The sequence below is a fragment of the Coregonus lavaretus genome (genome assembly GCF_964263955.1).
Source record: "Coregonus lavaretus genome assembly, chromosome: 24".
Taxonomy (NCBI): Eukaryota; Metazoa; Chordata; class Actinopteri; order Salmoniformes; family Salmonidae; genus Coregonus; species Coregonus lavaretus.
Genome location: NC_140011.1, coordinates 34,813,818 through 34,830,509, shown reverse-complemented (window position 1 = coordinate 34,830,509; position 16,692 = coordinate 34,813,818). Strand labels below are relative to the sequence as shown.

Below are 16,692 nucleotides of genomic sequence, written 5' to 3'. Positions count from 1 at the left end.
GATGGATAGAGGAAGTTATTGACAGACAAGGGGGATGAGGGATATGAGATGATGACTATATAAACACAAACGTAAGCTTGAGTAAAGACTGGTTGTGGACACAAGACAGACTGGTTGACAGAGAGATGGATGGACATACTTACAATTGAATGGATAAAACGAAATGATGTAATGTTCATCCCCAACTACAGAGAGGTACTCTCCGTAGCATCTGCCCATAAGAAGAGGTCTATATGGAATGATTGTTATAAAGTAAGCAGACACAGTTCTTAACAACCCCCACTTTATACACAGACTCTCTCACACGCACATACACACCTGTCTTTCTCCTCTGTCTCTTCCTAGGCCTCCACCACCCTGGCTCCACACTTGAGTGCACACAGGAATGTAAGGGGAATGACACAATCCTTTAAGTGCTGAAACCTGATTGGCCCAGTCTTTTATCTCTTCAACAACAGCCCTAATGGATAGGCATTCAGATAGGGGTTAAAGGTCACGCAGACAGACCCTAGGAACCAGAGCTAGCTCACTATCCATCTCTCTCTCTCACACACACCCACTCACACACAGACACACTCACACACCCACTCACACACAGACACACTCACCCACATGCAGGCACACCGCCTGGGCCTGCCTATGTTGAAAATATCCAATTATAAAACCATTTCAAACTGGGACACTCCAACTCTTTTGTTAGCGAGGGGATTTAACAGCAGGACTGAATGGCAGATTTCTACAGAAACCCCCAATAAACGTTGATTTGATTCGAAGTGTGGGTCTGGAGAGGGCATTTATTGTTTTACATTGGGGGAAGGGTCAGAGGTCAGGTGGCTCGGAGGGGTCATCCTCTCATTGTTTATCTGCAGCACATGAAAGCTTCTGTGACACACTTCCTTTGTAACAGCGGAGCGCAGGGCACAGGAGGGCCATGGGACCTGGGACTGACTCAGCAACAACACAGATAATAGAAGCACCTACATTAGCTTTAATGCTTTGCAAAACCCAACACCCAGAGTAAGATTACAGTCTGTGTGAGTAAGTCAATCAATCAAATGTATTTTACATCAGCAGATGTCACAAAGTGCTATACAGAAACCCTGCTTAAACCCCCAAACAGCAAGCAATGCAGATGTAGAAGCACGGGGGCTAGTAAAAACTCCCTAGAAAGGCAGGAACATAGGAAGAAACCTAGAGAGGAACCAGGCTCTGAGGGGTGGCCAATCCTCTTCTGGCTGTGCCGGGTGGAGATTATAAGAGTACATGGCCATTAAGGCAAGATTGTTCTTCAAGATGACCAGCAGGGTTAAATAATAATCACAGTGGTTGTAGAGGGTGCAACAGGTCAGTACCTCAAGAGTAAATGTCAGTTGGCTTTTCATAGCCACGCATTCAGAGGTCAAGACAGCAGGTGCAGTAGAGAGAGAGAGTCGAAAACAGCAGAAAACAGTCCGTGGTGAGCTCTCTGTGGGCTGCTCTGCTCTGAGATGGGGCTGTGGACATGCTGTTAACAGGGTAGTTAGTAGCAGGGGCATGGTGAGAGCAGGGACTACTCCAGAGGACTGAGGAGCAGAGGGGAGAACACACAGGAGAGTGTCAGAGAACAGAGCCAAGGACAGGCTGAGAGCGATCAGGGGTACGGGCTGTCCCTCTGAAGGAAGGAGCAGGAGAGAGGAATGTCCGCGAGGGAGCTAAGGGCTCAATTCCCAAACCATAACCCCCCTCCCACTCCCTCACTGTGGAGGTCACAGTATCTGTGGGGAGGAATGTTTGAAATAAGAGCTGCCAAGGAAACGGATCACCTTAAAACAATTACAGGAATATGGTTAATATCCTGAAGCTGGCTGTGCATATGTGTGAGTGTGTGTGCACTTTTGGGATGCTTCACATAGTATGCATGAGAGTGTGTGTGTTTAAATGTGTTTCACTTTGTATTTGTGTGTGTGTGTGTGCATTTGAGAACTTTAGAGGGAGTGTGTGTAATGTGAGTGTTATTACAAGCTCAGTTGCCTGTTAAAAGAGGAGCAGGAGTCCTAGGTGATAAACACTGGTGTGTGTCTTTATTGTGACTGAATACACATTACACACAGAAAGGATGGGGGAATCAAAACATACTTATCTACACAATATTTTAAAAGGCAACTTTATAAAAGATAGGTCCCTGTTTTTATAACAGATCCTCAATGTGAAGATCACATGTCCCACAATCCTTTAGTTAACAAGGAACCACACAATCTCCCCAAACATGTGAAACTGGTGGCATCTGAAGGGACTTTGTATGGCAGATCAAACTTTATTACCCTGGGAGGGCTTTCCACTTTATAGAACAGGCATTTTGATTTCAATTCACATAGAAGATCAAATGGCACTCGAGCAAGATGGAAACACACCACCAATAATATCAACCAATGAGAGGCCAGACTGATGTCTTTCCTGGTCAAAGTCGTCCAATTAGAAAATACTTAAGCAGTGTTCTCTTGGTCTCGGTAACCACGGTCAGGGACCTCGTTCAGTCTGAGTGTGTGGAAGTGAGCTGCCCAGTCCAGCAGCAACAGGAAGTGGAAATGTCCAGCCAGCCATACTCCAAGAGAAACACAGGAAGTACTGCAGCTGCTGAGAGGAGGAGAGGTGTAGACAGACAGAGATATCTCTATATCTGACTAAAAAACCCAACTTCTCTGTTCAATCTATAAAAGTGCTGATCTCAGTCCTGCTCTCCTCCCACACAGCTGACCCAGGAGGGTCACACACAGTCACTGAGGAAGATGAGAGGAAGGCTTGTATGACTACAGTCTGTTCTGGTCTAAATGCCTATATTACCCATAACACCTGAGGAAAGGTGAGGCCATTTTGAAACCAAAGGAAAACGTGAGGCCCATCCGATAAGAGTCCAAACACACATTTTCTAGTCCGTTGAAAGAGCTGTCATCCACATCATCGTATAATGCACATGGATGAATAATCCAAGACAAAACATTTGTGAAAGTGTCACCATGTTTGTGAAAGTGTCTAGTTCAAGTTCTTCATCATGAAATACACCAATAGAAAAGCTTTAGTCCTTTGGTTGGCGTTGGCATTGATCTGTGCTTCCACTAGTATCACCAGTTTGTTCAGGACCACAGGTAAACATTCAAGCAGTGAAGCAGAGGAGGAGTAGTGAGGGTGAACTGGCCAGCGAAGCAGTCTGAGAGTCTCCAGCAGCCTCCTACCAGTCCCCAGCACCAGGCCTGACTGACCGCTCGGTGGTCAATGAGGACAGGTTGAACAGGTTGTAGGGAAGGTCATCTATAATAAGTTCGTATTGAGGCTCTGTCACTACGCTGAGAAGGGGCCGGCTGGTGCCAGGGTGAGGGACTGCGTGGGTGTAGCACCACAGGGTGCTAGCTAGGTCCATGGGTGTGCGATGTTCTGTGTGCTGTGTGCGTGCTGGTGTCTGTGTTCGGTCAGGGTAAGAGGTCAGGGGTCAAGGTGAGTTGTGCCGGGTTTAGAAGCGTATGGTTACAGGGCTCTTGGTCATGGTCAGAGTCTGGATGCTGGACAGGATCTTCCTCTGGTGTCCAGCCAGGGTCACTCCCAGACGCAGCAAGTCCCTGAGGAGAAGGACATACTGTTAGATAAACAGACAGAGACAGATAGGCAGACAGAGAGACTGACGGATAGGCAGACAGACTGACAGACAGATAGGCAGACAGACAGACAGACAGATAGGCAGACAGACAGACAGACAGGCAGACAGACAGATTGGCAGACAGACTGACAGATAGGCAGACAGACAGACTGATAAACAGACAGACAGACAGGCAGACAGACAGACTGACAGACAGACTGACAGATAGGCAGACAGACAGCCAGATAGACAGGCAGACAGAGATACAGAGCTATGGTCGTAGAGAGTGACTCAACTTCAAGACACCCAGAGACAGACAGACAGCTACATTGTTGTAGGTGTGAACTCACTCAGCAGTGATCTGGGCCAGCAGGTCTACAGAGGTGAATCCAGCCTGGAGGAAGCTGTCCTCATAGCGCTCCATTTTGATGGCCCTCAGCCACTCCCCCACGGAGCCACACGCTGAGGGGGCCGGGGGGGCCCGCTGGTCCAGCAGGGGGTGGGACGGCCTGGGGACAGGGGACACACACAGGGACACGTCACACACACACTCTTTGTCACCAGCACACCAGCGGCCTCACAGGCATGTCCACGGAATAGGGGCGGGATCTAAGGCTGCATGAGTGACAGGTAACAACAATGGCTGCTGGAGGGGAGGGGGCGTGGGCCAGGCTGTGAGTGACAGGTCAGTATTTGGGGTGGGAGAGGGGGAGATGATGGGCACAGCTAGAGCCTGACAGGTCACAGCAGGGCAGAGGAGCAGGACAGAGGAGCAGGACAGAGGAGCAGGACAGAGGAGGGACAGTAGGAGGTTCATGTAGACTGACTCTCTGATAGACAGGACTGTATTCTAGGAATGAAGTACTGGAAGGAAGACTGGGGCTCTATTAGGGGACAGGATATACAATACTCCAGGTGGTTAGACAGTCATTTCCCTGTCTTTACCTCATGCTTTGTGTTTAAACCCACACTACCTTCTCTGACTCTCCACGCACCCTCCACACCCACCCCTCTCGCCTATAGATCTGTGCCCACTCACCCTGCACCCTCCTGGGCCATGATCTTGAGTGAGGCAGGGTTGCGGATCAGCTTGTCCAGGGCGCTGACGATGGCGGCAAAGCGAGGGCGGGCCGAGCGCCCCTTCTGCCAGCAATCCAGCATCAGCTGGTGGAGGTGGGTGGGGCAGTCAGGGGGCGGCGGTAGGCGGTAGTCCTGCTCTATGGCGTTGATCACATCCTGGTTGCTCATGTCCCAGTAGGGCCTCTCTCCGAAGGACATGACCTCCCACATGACGATGCCGTAGCTCCAGGCGTCGGAGGCTGAGGTGAACTTCCTGAAGGCGATGGCCTCTGGGGCGGTCCAGCGGATGGGGATCTTACCACCCTGATAAAAGAGAGGAGTCAACAACCACACACCATAACCATATGCAGTCAACAACCACACACCATAACCATATGCAGTCAACAACCACACACCATAACCATATGCAGTCAACAACCACACACCATAACCATATGCAGTCAACAACCACACACCATAACCATATATGGGCTTGGTGTTGAGGAAGAACGGGGTGCAGTAGTCTCACCAGAGAGCTGGTGTAGGTGGGGTCTGAGGAGTTCTCCTGGAGGAAGCGGGACAGGCCGAAGTCAGACACCTTACACACCAGGTTGCTGTTGACCAGGATGTTGCGGGCGGCCAAGTCTCTGTGGACATAGCTCATCTCAGACAGATACTTCATTCCCGACGCGATGCCACGCAGCATGCCCACCAGCTGGATGGGAGTGAACTGACCATCGTTCAACTACAGAGAGGGAAGACGAAAGAGTTAGAGATCTGGGAGAAACAATTAAATATGTGTAAGAGGGGTGGGGTTGAGGGAGAGTCAGAGACCAGAAGTGACATAGTGAAAGAATGGAAGGAGTTATGTGTGTGTGTGTGTGTGTGTGTGTGTGTTTGTGTGTGTGTGTGGAAGGCTCAGAGAGAGCGCTATATACAGTGGGGAGAACAAGTATTTGATACACTGTCGATTTTGCAGGTTTTCCTACTTACAAAGCATGTAGAGGTCTGTAATTATTATCATAGGTACACTTCAACTGTGAGAGACTGAATCTAAAAAAAAAATCCAGAAAATCACATTGTATGATTTTTAAGTAATTAATTTGCATTTTATTGCATGACATAAGTATTTGATACATCAGAAAAGCAGAACTTAATATTTGGTACAGAAACCTTTGTTTGCAATTACAGAGATCATACGTTTCCTGTAGGTCTTGACCAGGTTTGCACACACTGCAGCAGGGATTTTGGCCCACTCCTCCATACAGACCTTCTCCAGATCCTTCAGGTTTCGGGGCTTTCGCTGGGCAATACGGACTTTCAGCTCCCTCCAAAGATTTTCTAGTGGGTTCAGGTCTGGAGACTGGCTAGGCCACTCCAGGACCTTGAGATGCTTCTTACGGAGCCACTCCTTAGTTGCCCTGGCTGTGTGTTTCGGGTTGTTGTCATGCTGGAAGACCCAGCCACGACCCATCTTCAATGCTCTTACTGAGGGAAGGAGGTTGTTGGCCAAGATCTCGCGATACATGGCCCCATCCATCCTCCCCTCAATACGGTGCAGTCGTCCTGTCCCCTTTGCAGAAAAGCATCCCCAAAGAATGATGTTTCCACCTCCATGCTTCACGGTTGGGATGGTGTTCTTGGGGTTGTACTCATCCTTCTTCTTCCTCCAAACACGGCGAGTGGAGTTTAGACCAAAAAGCTATATTTTTGTCTCATCAGACCACATGACCTTCTCCCATTCCTCCTCTGGATCATCCAGATGGTCATTGGCAAACTTCAGACGGGCCTGGACATGCGCTGGCTTGAGCAGGGGGACCTTGCGTGCACTGCAGGATTGTAATCCATGACGGCGTAGTGTGTCACTAATGGTTTTCTTTGAGACTGTGGTCCCAGCTCTCTTCAGGTCATTGACCAGGTCCTGCTGTGTAGTTCTGGGCTGATCCCTCACCTTCCTCATGATCATTGATGCCCCACAAGGTGAGATCTTGCATGGAGCCCCAGACCGAGGGTGACTGACCGTCATCTTGAACTTCTTCCATTTTCTAATAATTGCACCAACAGTTGTTGCCTTCTCACCAAGCTGCTTGCCTATTGTCCTGTAGCCCATCCCAGCCTTGTGCAGGTCTACAATTTTATCCCTGATGTCCTTACACAGCTCTCTGGTCTTGGCCATTGTGGAGAGGTTGGAGTTTGTTTGATTGAGCGTGTGGACAGGTGTCTTTTATACAGGTAACGAGTTCAAACAGGTGCAGTTAGTACAGGTAATGAGTGGAGAACAGGAGGGCTTCTTAAAGAAAAACTAACAGGTCTGTGAGAGCCGGAATTCTTACTGGTTGGTAGGTGATCAAATACTTATGTCATGCAATATAATGCAAATTAATTACTTAAAAATCATACAATGTGATTTTCTGGATTTTTGTTTTAGATTCTGTCTCTCACAGTTGAAGTGTACCTATGATAAAAATTACAGACCTCTACATGCTTTGTAAGTAGGAAAACCTGCAAAATCGGCAGTGTATCAAATACTTGTTCTCCCCACTGTAGATACTGACCCTAAGGAAGGAGTCAAGCGCTCCGTTCTCCATGAACTCAGTGAGGATCATGACGGGACAGGAGGCTGTGATGATGCCCTCCAGGTGGATGATGTTGGGGTGCTGGAACTGGCCCATGATGCTAGCCTCCGACAGGAAGTCCCGCCTCTGTTTGTCCGTGTAGCCGCTCTTCAGAGTCTTGATGGCCACGTAGTTCTCCTTCTTCCCTGGGACCTTCAGCCTGCCCCGACACACCTCCCCAAACTCCCCTAGAGACAAGCCAGGGAAACATTACTCATTACAATACATACATGATAGTACAGCACCCTATCAACCAGTCTGTTAACAGGCAGCAAGAAATAACATCACAGAGAGAAAGCGTGAGACCCACCGGCACCAATGACCTCCTCGATCTTGACAAAGGAAACATCGATCTCCTTGGCAAACTCCCGTACGGCTTCGTTAGGGTCCTCGTAGGTGAAGGGGTCAATATAGACCTTGACTCCTGAGGAGAGGAGGGGGGGGGAATTAAACGACAAACCAGTCATGGTCACATACAGACTAAAAGATGAAAAACATGACTTTGAACAAATCTGTATGCACTATTTGCGTGTGTGCATGTGTGTGTGCATGTGTGTGTGTGTGTGTGTGTGTGTACTCACCTTGGCCCAGGAGGTACTGTCCATGTTTGTCACTCAGCTCTGGGTCCTTCATTCTACTGTGTCTGCTGTGGAAAAGAACAGAGTGTGGGAGAAGAAGGAGAGAGAGGGGGAACGAGAGAAAAGCGTCAAGGTGTCAGAGAAAGAGAGATAGAGGGAGAGACAGGAAGAAAGAGGTTGTTAGTCCGGTGACATAACACTGTCTCTAATCTCTCCCTGGGTGTTTTTATGTGTCACAAACAAGCTGGTATCTCTCTGTCTCAGACACAATACATGACTGGTAGATGAAGTAATGCCTTGACCCTGGGCTCTCCTCTACTGTTCTCCCCCATTCAGGAGCCACTCTGCTCTGTGTGGCTGACTGTGTGTCTGTGTCTGCTGTGCACTGTGCTGGAGGCCTCCATTAGTGAGACTTCCTTTGGCCCCATCCCAGTAGGACTGTACAGCCCTGTAGCTACTGGACCCCTGCCTCTCTCTCTCTCTCTCTCTCTCTCTCTCTCTCTCCCCCTCACGCTCTCTCTCTCTTTCTCTCCCTCACGCTCTCTCTCTCTCTCTCCCTCTCTCTCTCTCTCTCTCTCCCTCTCTCTCTCTCCCTCACTCTCTCCCTCGCTCTCTCTCACTCTCTCTCTCCCTCTCTCTCTCCCTCACTCTCTCCCTCTCTCTCTCTCCCTCACTCTATCTCTCTCTCTCTCTCCCTCACTCTCTCCCTCGCTCTCTCTCTCTCTCTCTCTCTCTCTCTCTCTCTCCCTCACTCTATCTCTCTCACTCTCTCTCTCTCTCTCTCTCTCTCTCTCTCTCTCTCTCTCTCTCTCTCTCTCTCTTCTTTTCCTCTTTTCTTCCTCACAGGCCCAAAATAGCAATACTGTCCCACCCTCAGCTGGCGGTTGGTCCAGGCCTCTACTGTGAGTGAGAATGTGTGTTTGTGTGCATGCGGGTATGTGTTTCAATGTGATTGCACACATCTGTGTATTTCTCAGAGTATGTGCAAATACACAATGTATGTGTACTGTATGTGTGCATATTTGTGTATGAATGTATTCATGTGCACAACTCTGTACGGTTTGTGTATGGTGTGTGTATGGTGTGTGTATGGTGTGTGTATGGTGTGTGCCCCAAGGTCAGGACTATTGTTCTCCGGTCCTGTGGAGACAGGGTTGGGACGGCTGCATCCTGTCACTGACCGCCTCCCTCCCTCCATCTCCCCCCCCTCTCTTTCTCTCTCTCTCCCTCCCGCTCTCTCTCGCTTTCTTTCTCTCTCTCTCTCTCCCTCCCTCTCTCTCTCTTCCTCTCTCTCTTCCTCACTCTCTGGTTCCCCATGTTCCCATAACCTTTTTTCAGAGGGCATGTGTGGCTGTTTGCTGAAACAATGAGGCCCAGGGAAAGGGTTGTAGTGAGTGGAATAACTTCTAGCCTCCAAAGCACAAAGAAAATGTATTTGGTTCTGTGAGAGTTTTGCTCAAATATGACATACTGTTTGTAGGTAGCAGAGTTATTATCTAAGCTCAATAAGATACGATTGGTAGAGGTTACAAAAATGTCAAAGTTAAGATAAGATCCATATGTTATTTATTTATTTATTCACATTACAGAATTTATGTCCCTGTCTCGCCCTCTCTTTCTCCCCGGCTCTCACCGTATGCATAAGACAGCCACAGTGACAACAGTGATGAGCAGCAGCATCCCCATGGCGATAAGGAAACTGGTCATCAGTAGCTGGTTAGGAGAGTCGTCCCCTGAAAAAAGGATGAAAAGGAGAGAAAAGTAGGGGGGGTGCAGGTACAGGGAAAAATAGAAAAATTAGTAACAAGGAAACGTCAAAAATACACCAAAACAAATGTTGTAACTGATTAACTAATGTATTCTGGCAAATAAACTAGAACAACAGGGTGGAACTAACACACACAAAACTAGAAGAAACCTAGAAGACTTTGTTGGCCTGGATATGTACAGGCCTCTCTGAGAGAGTGAAGCCTGGGCCTTTCTTTACCGTCAGGCAGGGTTCTGAAGGAGGCTGCTGGGCTGAAGCTGCCATAGCCGGCCATGGTGCGAGCCCGGACCTGCACCTCATACTGAGTGGCCCTGCGGAGATCACTCAGCACCACCTGGTTACTGTCACTCTCCCTGTAGCGACACAACTGCTCCTCACCTCGACGCTCCTGCGGGACGGAGAAAGGGATGGAGGGAGAGAGAGACGATGGAGCGAGAGAGGAATGGAGGGAGAGAGGGATGGAGGGAGAGATAGACGATGGATGGAGAGAGGGATGGAGGGAGAGAGGGATGGAGGGAGAACAAAAGCAGATAAGAACAACGGGTTGAGCCAGTGGGAGAGAGGTAAGAGTGATGGACACAGATAGAACAGTCAACTCCCTAAGACCTGAGGGGAGTCAGTGCTACAGTATTATTTAACAATGGGAGGAGAGAGAGAGATAGTGTGTCTGGTCATCCTTACCGTCTCACAGTAGCGTAGCTGGTATTGCAGGATGGTGTAGTGGGGCTGGGCTGGAACTGACCAGTGGAGAGTCAGACTGCTCTCTGTAGAGATACTCTTCCTGATCACAGACACCAGCACTGGAACTGACAAACACATTTAAACAACTTTAAAAGATAGAACAACACTCAACTTCCTCTTCTAACCATACAACACCAACCACAAACCCAAACATCCCTCTCTCACCCTCGTGACTGGTGGTGATGTTAACTCTATCGCTGGGTGCCCCTTTGCCATTGGACGGGGAGACCCCATTGAGGGCCTGGATAGAGAAGGTGTATGTGGTGTGAGGCATGAGGCCCCAGACCACCACCCTGCGGCCCAGCAGGCCTCGCTGAGAGGGTCTGTAGCTGACATTGTCCCCGCAGGGGGAGCACGGACCCCTAGGGGTCCCACACAGAGAACACTCCACAGAGTAGCTCAGGTCAGTCCTGCCGCCGCTGTCCATGGGCTCGCTCCACTCTAGTGTCACCGTGGTGTCGTTGATCTGGGTCACGATGCTGCGTGGGGCAGAGGGGGGTCCTGGAGGACAGGGGGGGAGAGGAAAGGGTCACACACCACCTCATTAGGCAATCAGCAATCATAAATACTTCATCAGCCAAAAGTACTAAGACATTTTCCATTTGAAGGCACTTTACTGGCCCGATGTGCCATATTACTGTTCCTCTGTTTCAGATTTGCATTGTCAATTAAATCACTTGCATTTTATTTGCTATTTGTTACGCTCCAGACACATTTCAGCTAGCGTCTGGAGGAGCCGCCGGGGAAGAGGGGCTGAGGGGCACAGCAGGAAACAACATTGTGATGCAGGATTGAATTGGTGCTCCAATTACATGCGTCTATATTTTGATAATGATCAGCAGCTGAAGATTGTAGTAGGGGGATTGTGATTTCTGCCACAATTGCAACGCCAACCAGCCAGTATGAATTAGTTCCTGCTCCTGCCAATGAGGCTGTGTGGCACAATGCTCTCTGGGAGGTTGGGGTGGCCACAAGTAGGAGACAGTTGTGTACCATCACATGGACCTACTTTAATTTAGGTTGAATTTACGTCAAATTAAAAAAGTCAACATTTAGGGGGGGGCGTGTTGGGGGGGGGCTGTGATTAGCAAAAATATCAGGAGTGATTAAAATAATTCAACTGTCTGTCTTAATTAGAGACAGCTTTAATTAAACCTGTGGTGTAATAGGTTAGCAGAGTCTACACAGGGAATTATTTTGGTCCTCGACAGGGTTTCAGTCTTCTGCCAATTGCTGTTGGTTCCGAAGTCTTTTCATGGCCATTCTGAGTGAGTGTGCCCAATTAAAAATGCCTCCCCTTTCACACGTGGCTGAATTGAAATTCCTGAATCCACATGGAGGTGTCACTCAGGGCCATCAATGCTTCCCTTACTGGGAGTGACCACCAGGCTCTGCCCCGCCCCCTCTACACCGCCACAAAGGAGCCGCATCTCAATACTCTCAGCCCTGACCTAAGAGCAGGTGAGAGCAACACCAGAGGAAAAGAGAAGCTGAAGAGAAGCAAGGGACAACAAAGGAGGTAGGGGAACAAGAGAAACATGTTGAAAGTGAAAGTAGGGCAGAGACACAGAGAGAGAGAGAGAGAGCGAGAGAGAGAGAGAGAGAGAGAGAGAGAGAGAGAGACAGAGAGAGAGAGAAAGAGAGAGAGAGAAAGAGAGAGAGAGAAAGAGAAAGAGAGAGAGAGGCATATACCAGATGCTCAGCAGGCTCTGCTCACACTTACTGGTCTGAGGCCAAACCACACGACTAACAACATTGGACACTTTATGGAACACAAAGCCTTCACTATCTCATCCTGGAATATCCAAGGCCTGAGGTCATCTGCCTTTGGCCTAAAGAGCAGGAACCTAGACTTCACCAAAGCAATCAGAAATACAGACATTGTCATCCTACAAGAAACATGGTATAGAGGAGATGGACCCACTGGTTGCCCTCTAGGTTACAGAGAGCTGGTAGTTCCATCCACCAAACTACCAGGTGTGAAACAGGGAAGGGTCTCAGGGTGTATGCTAATTTGGTATAGAGCAGACCTAAATTAATCAAAACAGGAACATTTTACATTTGGCTAGAAATTCAAAAGGAAGTGATCTCACAGAGAAAAATGTCCTCCTGTTGTGCTACCTATATCCCCCCACTAGAATCCCCATACTTTAATGACGACAGCTTCTCCATCCTGGAGGGGGAAATCAATCATTTCCATGCCCAGGGACATGCACTAGTCTGTGGCGACCTAAATGCCAGAACTGGACAAGAACCTGACACCTCAGCGCACAGGGGGACAAACACCTACCTGGAGATGACAGCATTCCCTCCCCCATATGCCCCCGTAGGCACAACTACGACAACATAACCAACAAAAACGGGTCACAACTCCTGCAGCTCTGTCGCACGTTGTGTATGTACATAGTAAATGGTAGGCTTTGAGAGGACTCCTACGGTAGGTATACATATAGCTAATCTCTTGGCAGTAGTACTGTAGACTACTTTATCACCGACCTCAACCCAGAGTCTCTCAGAGCGTTCACAGTCAGCCCACTGACACCCCTATCAGATCACAGCAAAATCACAGTCTACTTGAACAGAGCAATACCCAATCATGAGGCATCAAAGCCAAAGGAACTGAATAATATTAAGAAATGCTATAGACGGAAGGAAAGTATTGTGGAAACCTACCAAAAAAACCATTAGGCAACAACAAATTCAATCCCTTTTAGACAACTTCCTGGACAAAACGTTTCACTGTAATAGTGAAGGTGTAAACTTGGCAGTAGAAAACCTAAACTGTATATTTAGCCTCTCGGCTTCCCTATCAAATCAAAAAAATTCAAACAGAAAACCGAACAAAATTAACAACAATGACAAATGGTTTGATGAAGAATGCAAAGTGAATCAGTAAAACAAAACAGAAATACACTATGGAAAAAGAAGGAACAGCACGTCAGAAATCAGCTCAATGTAATTGAAGAATCCATAGACTGTAACCACCTCTGGGAAAATCGGAAAACACTAAACAAACAACAACACGAAGAGTTATCTATCCAAAACGGAGTTGGGTAAACCACTTCTCCAATCTTTTTGGCCCTATAACAAAGAACAAACAACAAAAACCTATACATGATCAAATACAAATCTTAGAATCAACTATTAAAGACTACCAGAACCCACGGAATTCTCCAATTACATTGAATGAACTACAGGACAAAATACAAACCTTCCAACCCAAAAAGGCCAGTGGTGTTGATGGTATCCTCAATGAGATGATAAAATATACAGACCACAAATTCCAATTGGCTATACTTAAACTCTTTAACATCATCCTTAACTCTGGCATCTTCCCCAATATTTGGAACCAAGGACTGATCACCCCAATCCACAAAAGTGGAGACAAATTTGACCCCAATAACTACGTGGGATATGCGTCAACAGCAACCTTGGGAAAATCCTCTGCATTATCATTAACAGCCGACTCGTACATTTCCTCAGTGAAAACAATGTACTGAGCAAATGTCAAATTAGCTTTTTACCAAATTACCGTACGACAGACCACATATTCACCCTGCACACCCTAATTGACCAACAAACCAAAACAAAGGCAAAGTCTTCTCATGCTTTGTTGATTTTAAAAACCTTTTGACTCAATTTGGCATGAGGGTCTGCTATACAAATTGATGGAAAGTGGTGTTGGGGGAAAAACATACGACATTATAAAATGTACACAAACAACAAGTGTGCGGTAAAAATTGGCAAAAAACACACACATTTCTTTCCACATGGCCGTGGGGTGCGACAGGGAAGCAGCCTAAGTCCCACCCCCTTCAATATTTAAACTCAGCAAAAAAAGAAAAGTCATTTTTTCAGGACCCTGTCTTTCAAAGATAATTTGTAAAAATCAAAATAACTTCACAGATCTTCATTGTAAAGGGTTTAAACACTGTTTCCCATGCTTGTTCAATTAACTATAAACAATTAATGAACATGAACCTGTGGAACGGTCGTTAAGACACTAACAGCTTACAGACGGTAGGCAATTTAGGTCACAGTTATGAAAACTTAGGACACTAAAGATGCCTTTCTACTGACTCTGAAAAACACCTAAAGAAAGACGCCCAGGGTCCCTGCTCATCTGCGTGAATGGGCCTTAGGCATGCTGCAAGGAGGCATGAGGACTGCAGATGTGACCAGGGCAATAAATTGCAATGTCTGTACTGTGAGACGCCTAAGACAGCGCTACAGGGAGAAAGGACGGACAACTGATCGTCCTCGCAGTGGCAGACCACGTGTAACAACACCTGCACAGGATCGGTACATTCGAACATCACACATGCGGGAAGGTACAGGATGGCAACAACAACTGCCCAAGTTACACCAGGAATGCACACTCCCTCCATCAGTGCTCAGACTGTCCGCAATAGGCTGGACTGAGGGCTTGTAGGCCTGTTGTAAGGCAGGTCCTCACCAGACATCACCGGCAACAACGTCGCCTAAGGGCATAAACCCACCATCGCTGGACCAGACAGGACTGGCAAAAAAGTGCTCTTCACTGACGAGTCGCGGTTTTGTCTCACCAGGGGTGATAATTGGATTCGCGTTTATCGTCGAAGGAATGAGCGTTACACCGAGGCCTGTACTCTGGAGCGGGATCGATTTGGAAGTGGAGGGTCCCACATGGTCTGGGGCGGTGTGTCACATCATCATCGGACTGAGCTTGTTGTCATTGCAGGCAATCTCAACGCTGTGCGTTACAGGGAAGACATCCTCCTCCCTCATGTTGTACCCTTCCTGCAGGCTCATCCTGATATGACCCTCCAGCATGACATTGCCACCAGCCATACTGATCGTTCTGTGCATGATTTCCTGCAAGACAGGAATGTCAGTGTTCTGCCATGGCCAGGGAAGAGCCCGGATCTCAATCCCATTGAGCAAGTCTGGGACCTGTTGGATCGGAGCGTGAGGGCTAGGGCCATTCCCCCCAGAAATGTCTGGGAACTTGCAGGTGCCTTGGTGGAAGAGTGGGGTAACATCTCACAGCAATAACTGGCAAATCTGGTGCATTCCATGAGGAGATGCACTGCAGTACTTAATGCAGCTGGTGCCCACACCAGATACTGACTGTTACTTTTGATTTTGACCCCCCCTTTGTTCAGGGACACATTATTCAATTTCTGTTAGTCACATGCCTGTGGAACTTGTTCAGTTTATGTCTCAGTTGTTGAATCTTGTTATGTTCATACAAATATTTACACATGTTAAGTTTGCTGAAAATAAACGCAGTTTGCTGAGTTTATATCAACAAATTGGCGAGGGCACTAGAACAGTCACCGGCCTCCTGCAGTGGATGTCTACCACAGCATTCTGCAGCGATACGCCATCCCATCTGGTTTGGGCTTAGTGGGACTATCATTTGTTTTTTAACAGGACAATGACCCAACACACCTCCAGGCTGTGTAAGGGCTATTTTACCAAGAAGGAGAGTGATGGAGTGCTGCATCAGATGACCTGGCCTCCACAATCACCCAACCTCAACCCAATTGAGATGGTTTGGGATGAGTCGGACCACAGAGTGAAGGAAAAGCAGCCAACAAGTGCTCAGCATATGTGGGAACTCCTTCAAGACTGTTGGTAAAGCATTCCAGGTGAAGCTGGTTGAATGCCAAGAGTGTGCAAAGCTGTCATCAAGGCAAAGGGTGGCTATTTGAAGAATCTCAAATATAAAATATATTTTGATTTGTTTAACACTTTTTTGGTTACTACATGATTCCATATGTGTTATTTCATAGTTTTGATGTCTTCACTATTATTCTACAATGTAAAAAATAGTAAGAAATAAAGAAAACACCTTGAATGAGTAGGTGTGTCCAAACTTTTGACTGGTAGTGTACTGCACTAGCTTTGGCAATGTTAACATATGTTTCCCATGCCAATAAAGCCCTTAAATTGAAATTGAATTGAGAGAGAGAGAGAGAGAGAGAGAGAGAGAGAGAGAGAGAGAGAAAGAGAGAGAGAGAGAGAGAAAGAAAGAGAGAGAGAAAGAGAGTATCAGGTGAAAACAAATAGAGGTTAGAGTATGTATGTAATAATGTTTGTACTCACTGGTACATGGGGTATCTGGGGTGTCAGAGTTGGCGCGGAGGTATCCTGGACGACACTGACACACAGGTGAGCCTGTCACCACAGCATGGCTGAACCCTGGACAGGCCTGGCACTGCCCCCCCGAGCCAGACCTAAACTGACCCACAGAACAGGCTGTATGGAGGGAGGGAGGGAGAAGGAAAGTTAGCATGGCCCTGAACATCACCACAAACCGCAGCATCAGAAACCATCACT

At 47.7% G+C, this 16,692-nt stretch overlaps 1 protein-coding gene across 1 annotated transcript in view; it reads right to left on the bottom strand.

Annotated features, from left to right (window-relative positions):
- Positions 1-2,038: 2,038 nt before the first annotated feature.
- The window catches only part of LOC311100193 (ephrin type-B receptor 4a-like), a 37,487-nt gene continuing 22,833 nt past the window's right edge, over positions 2,039-16,692 (bottom strand). Inside the window, exons 5-16 of the mRNA XM_084140998.1 lie at positions 16,459-16,611; positions 10,534-10,869; positions 10,309-10,433; positions 9,847-10,015; positions 9,493-9,592; positions 7,863-7,927; positions 7,592-7,705; positions 7,222-7,469; positions 5,196-5,411; positions 4,647-4,990; positions 3,958-4,116; positions 2,039-3,590 (exon numbers count right to left, since the gene is read on the bottom strand). Coding sequence (XP_083997124.1) covers positions 3,485-3,590; positions 3,958-4,116; positions 4,647-4,990; positions 5,196-5,411; positions 7,222-7,469; positions 7,592-7,705; positions 7,863-7,927; positions 9,493-9,592; positions 9,847-10,015; positions 10,309-10,433; positions 10,534-10,869; positions 16,459-16,611 — 2,135 coding nt within the window. The 3' untranslated portion in view covers positions 2,039-3,484. The remainder of the gene's footprint in view (positions 3,591-3,957; positions 4,117-4,646; positions 4,991-5,195; positions 5,412-7,221; positions 7,470-7,591; positions 7,706-7,862; positions 7,928-9,492; positions 9,593-9,846; positions 10,016-10,308; positions 10,434-10,533; positions 10,870-16,458; positions 16,612-16,692) is intronic.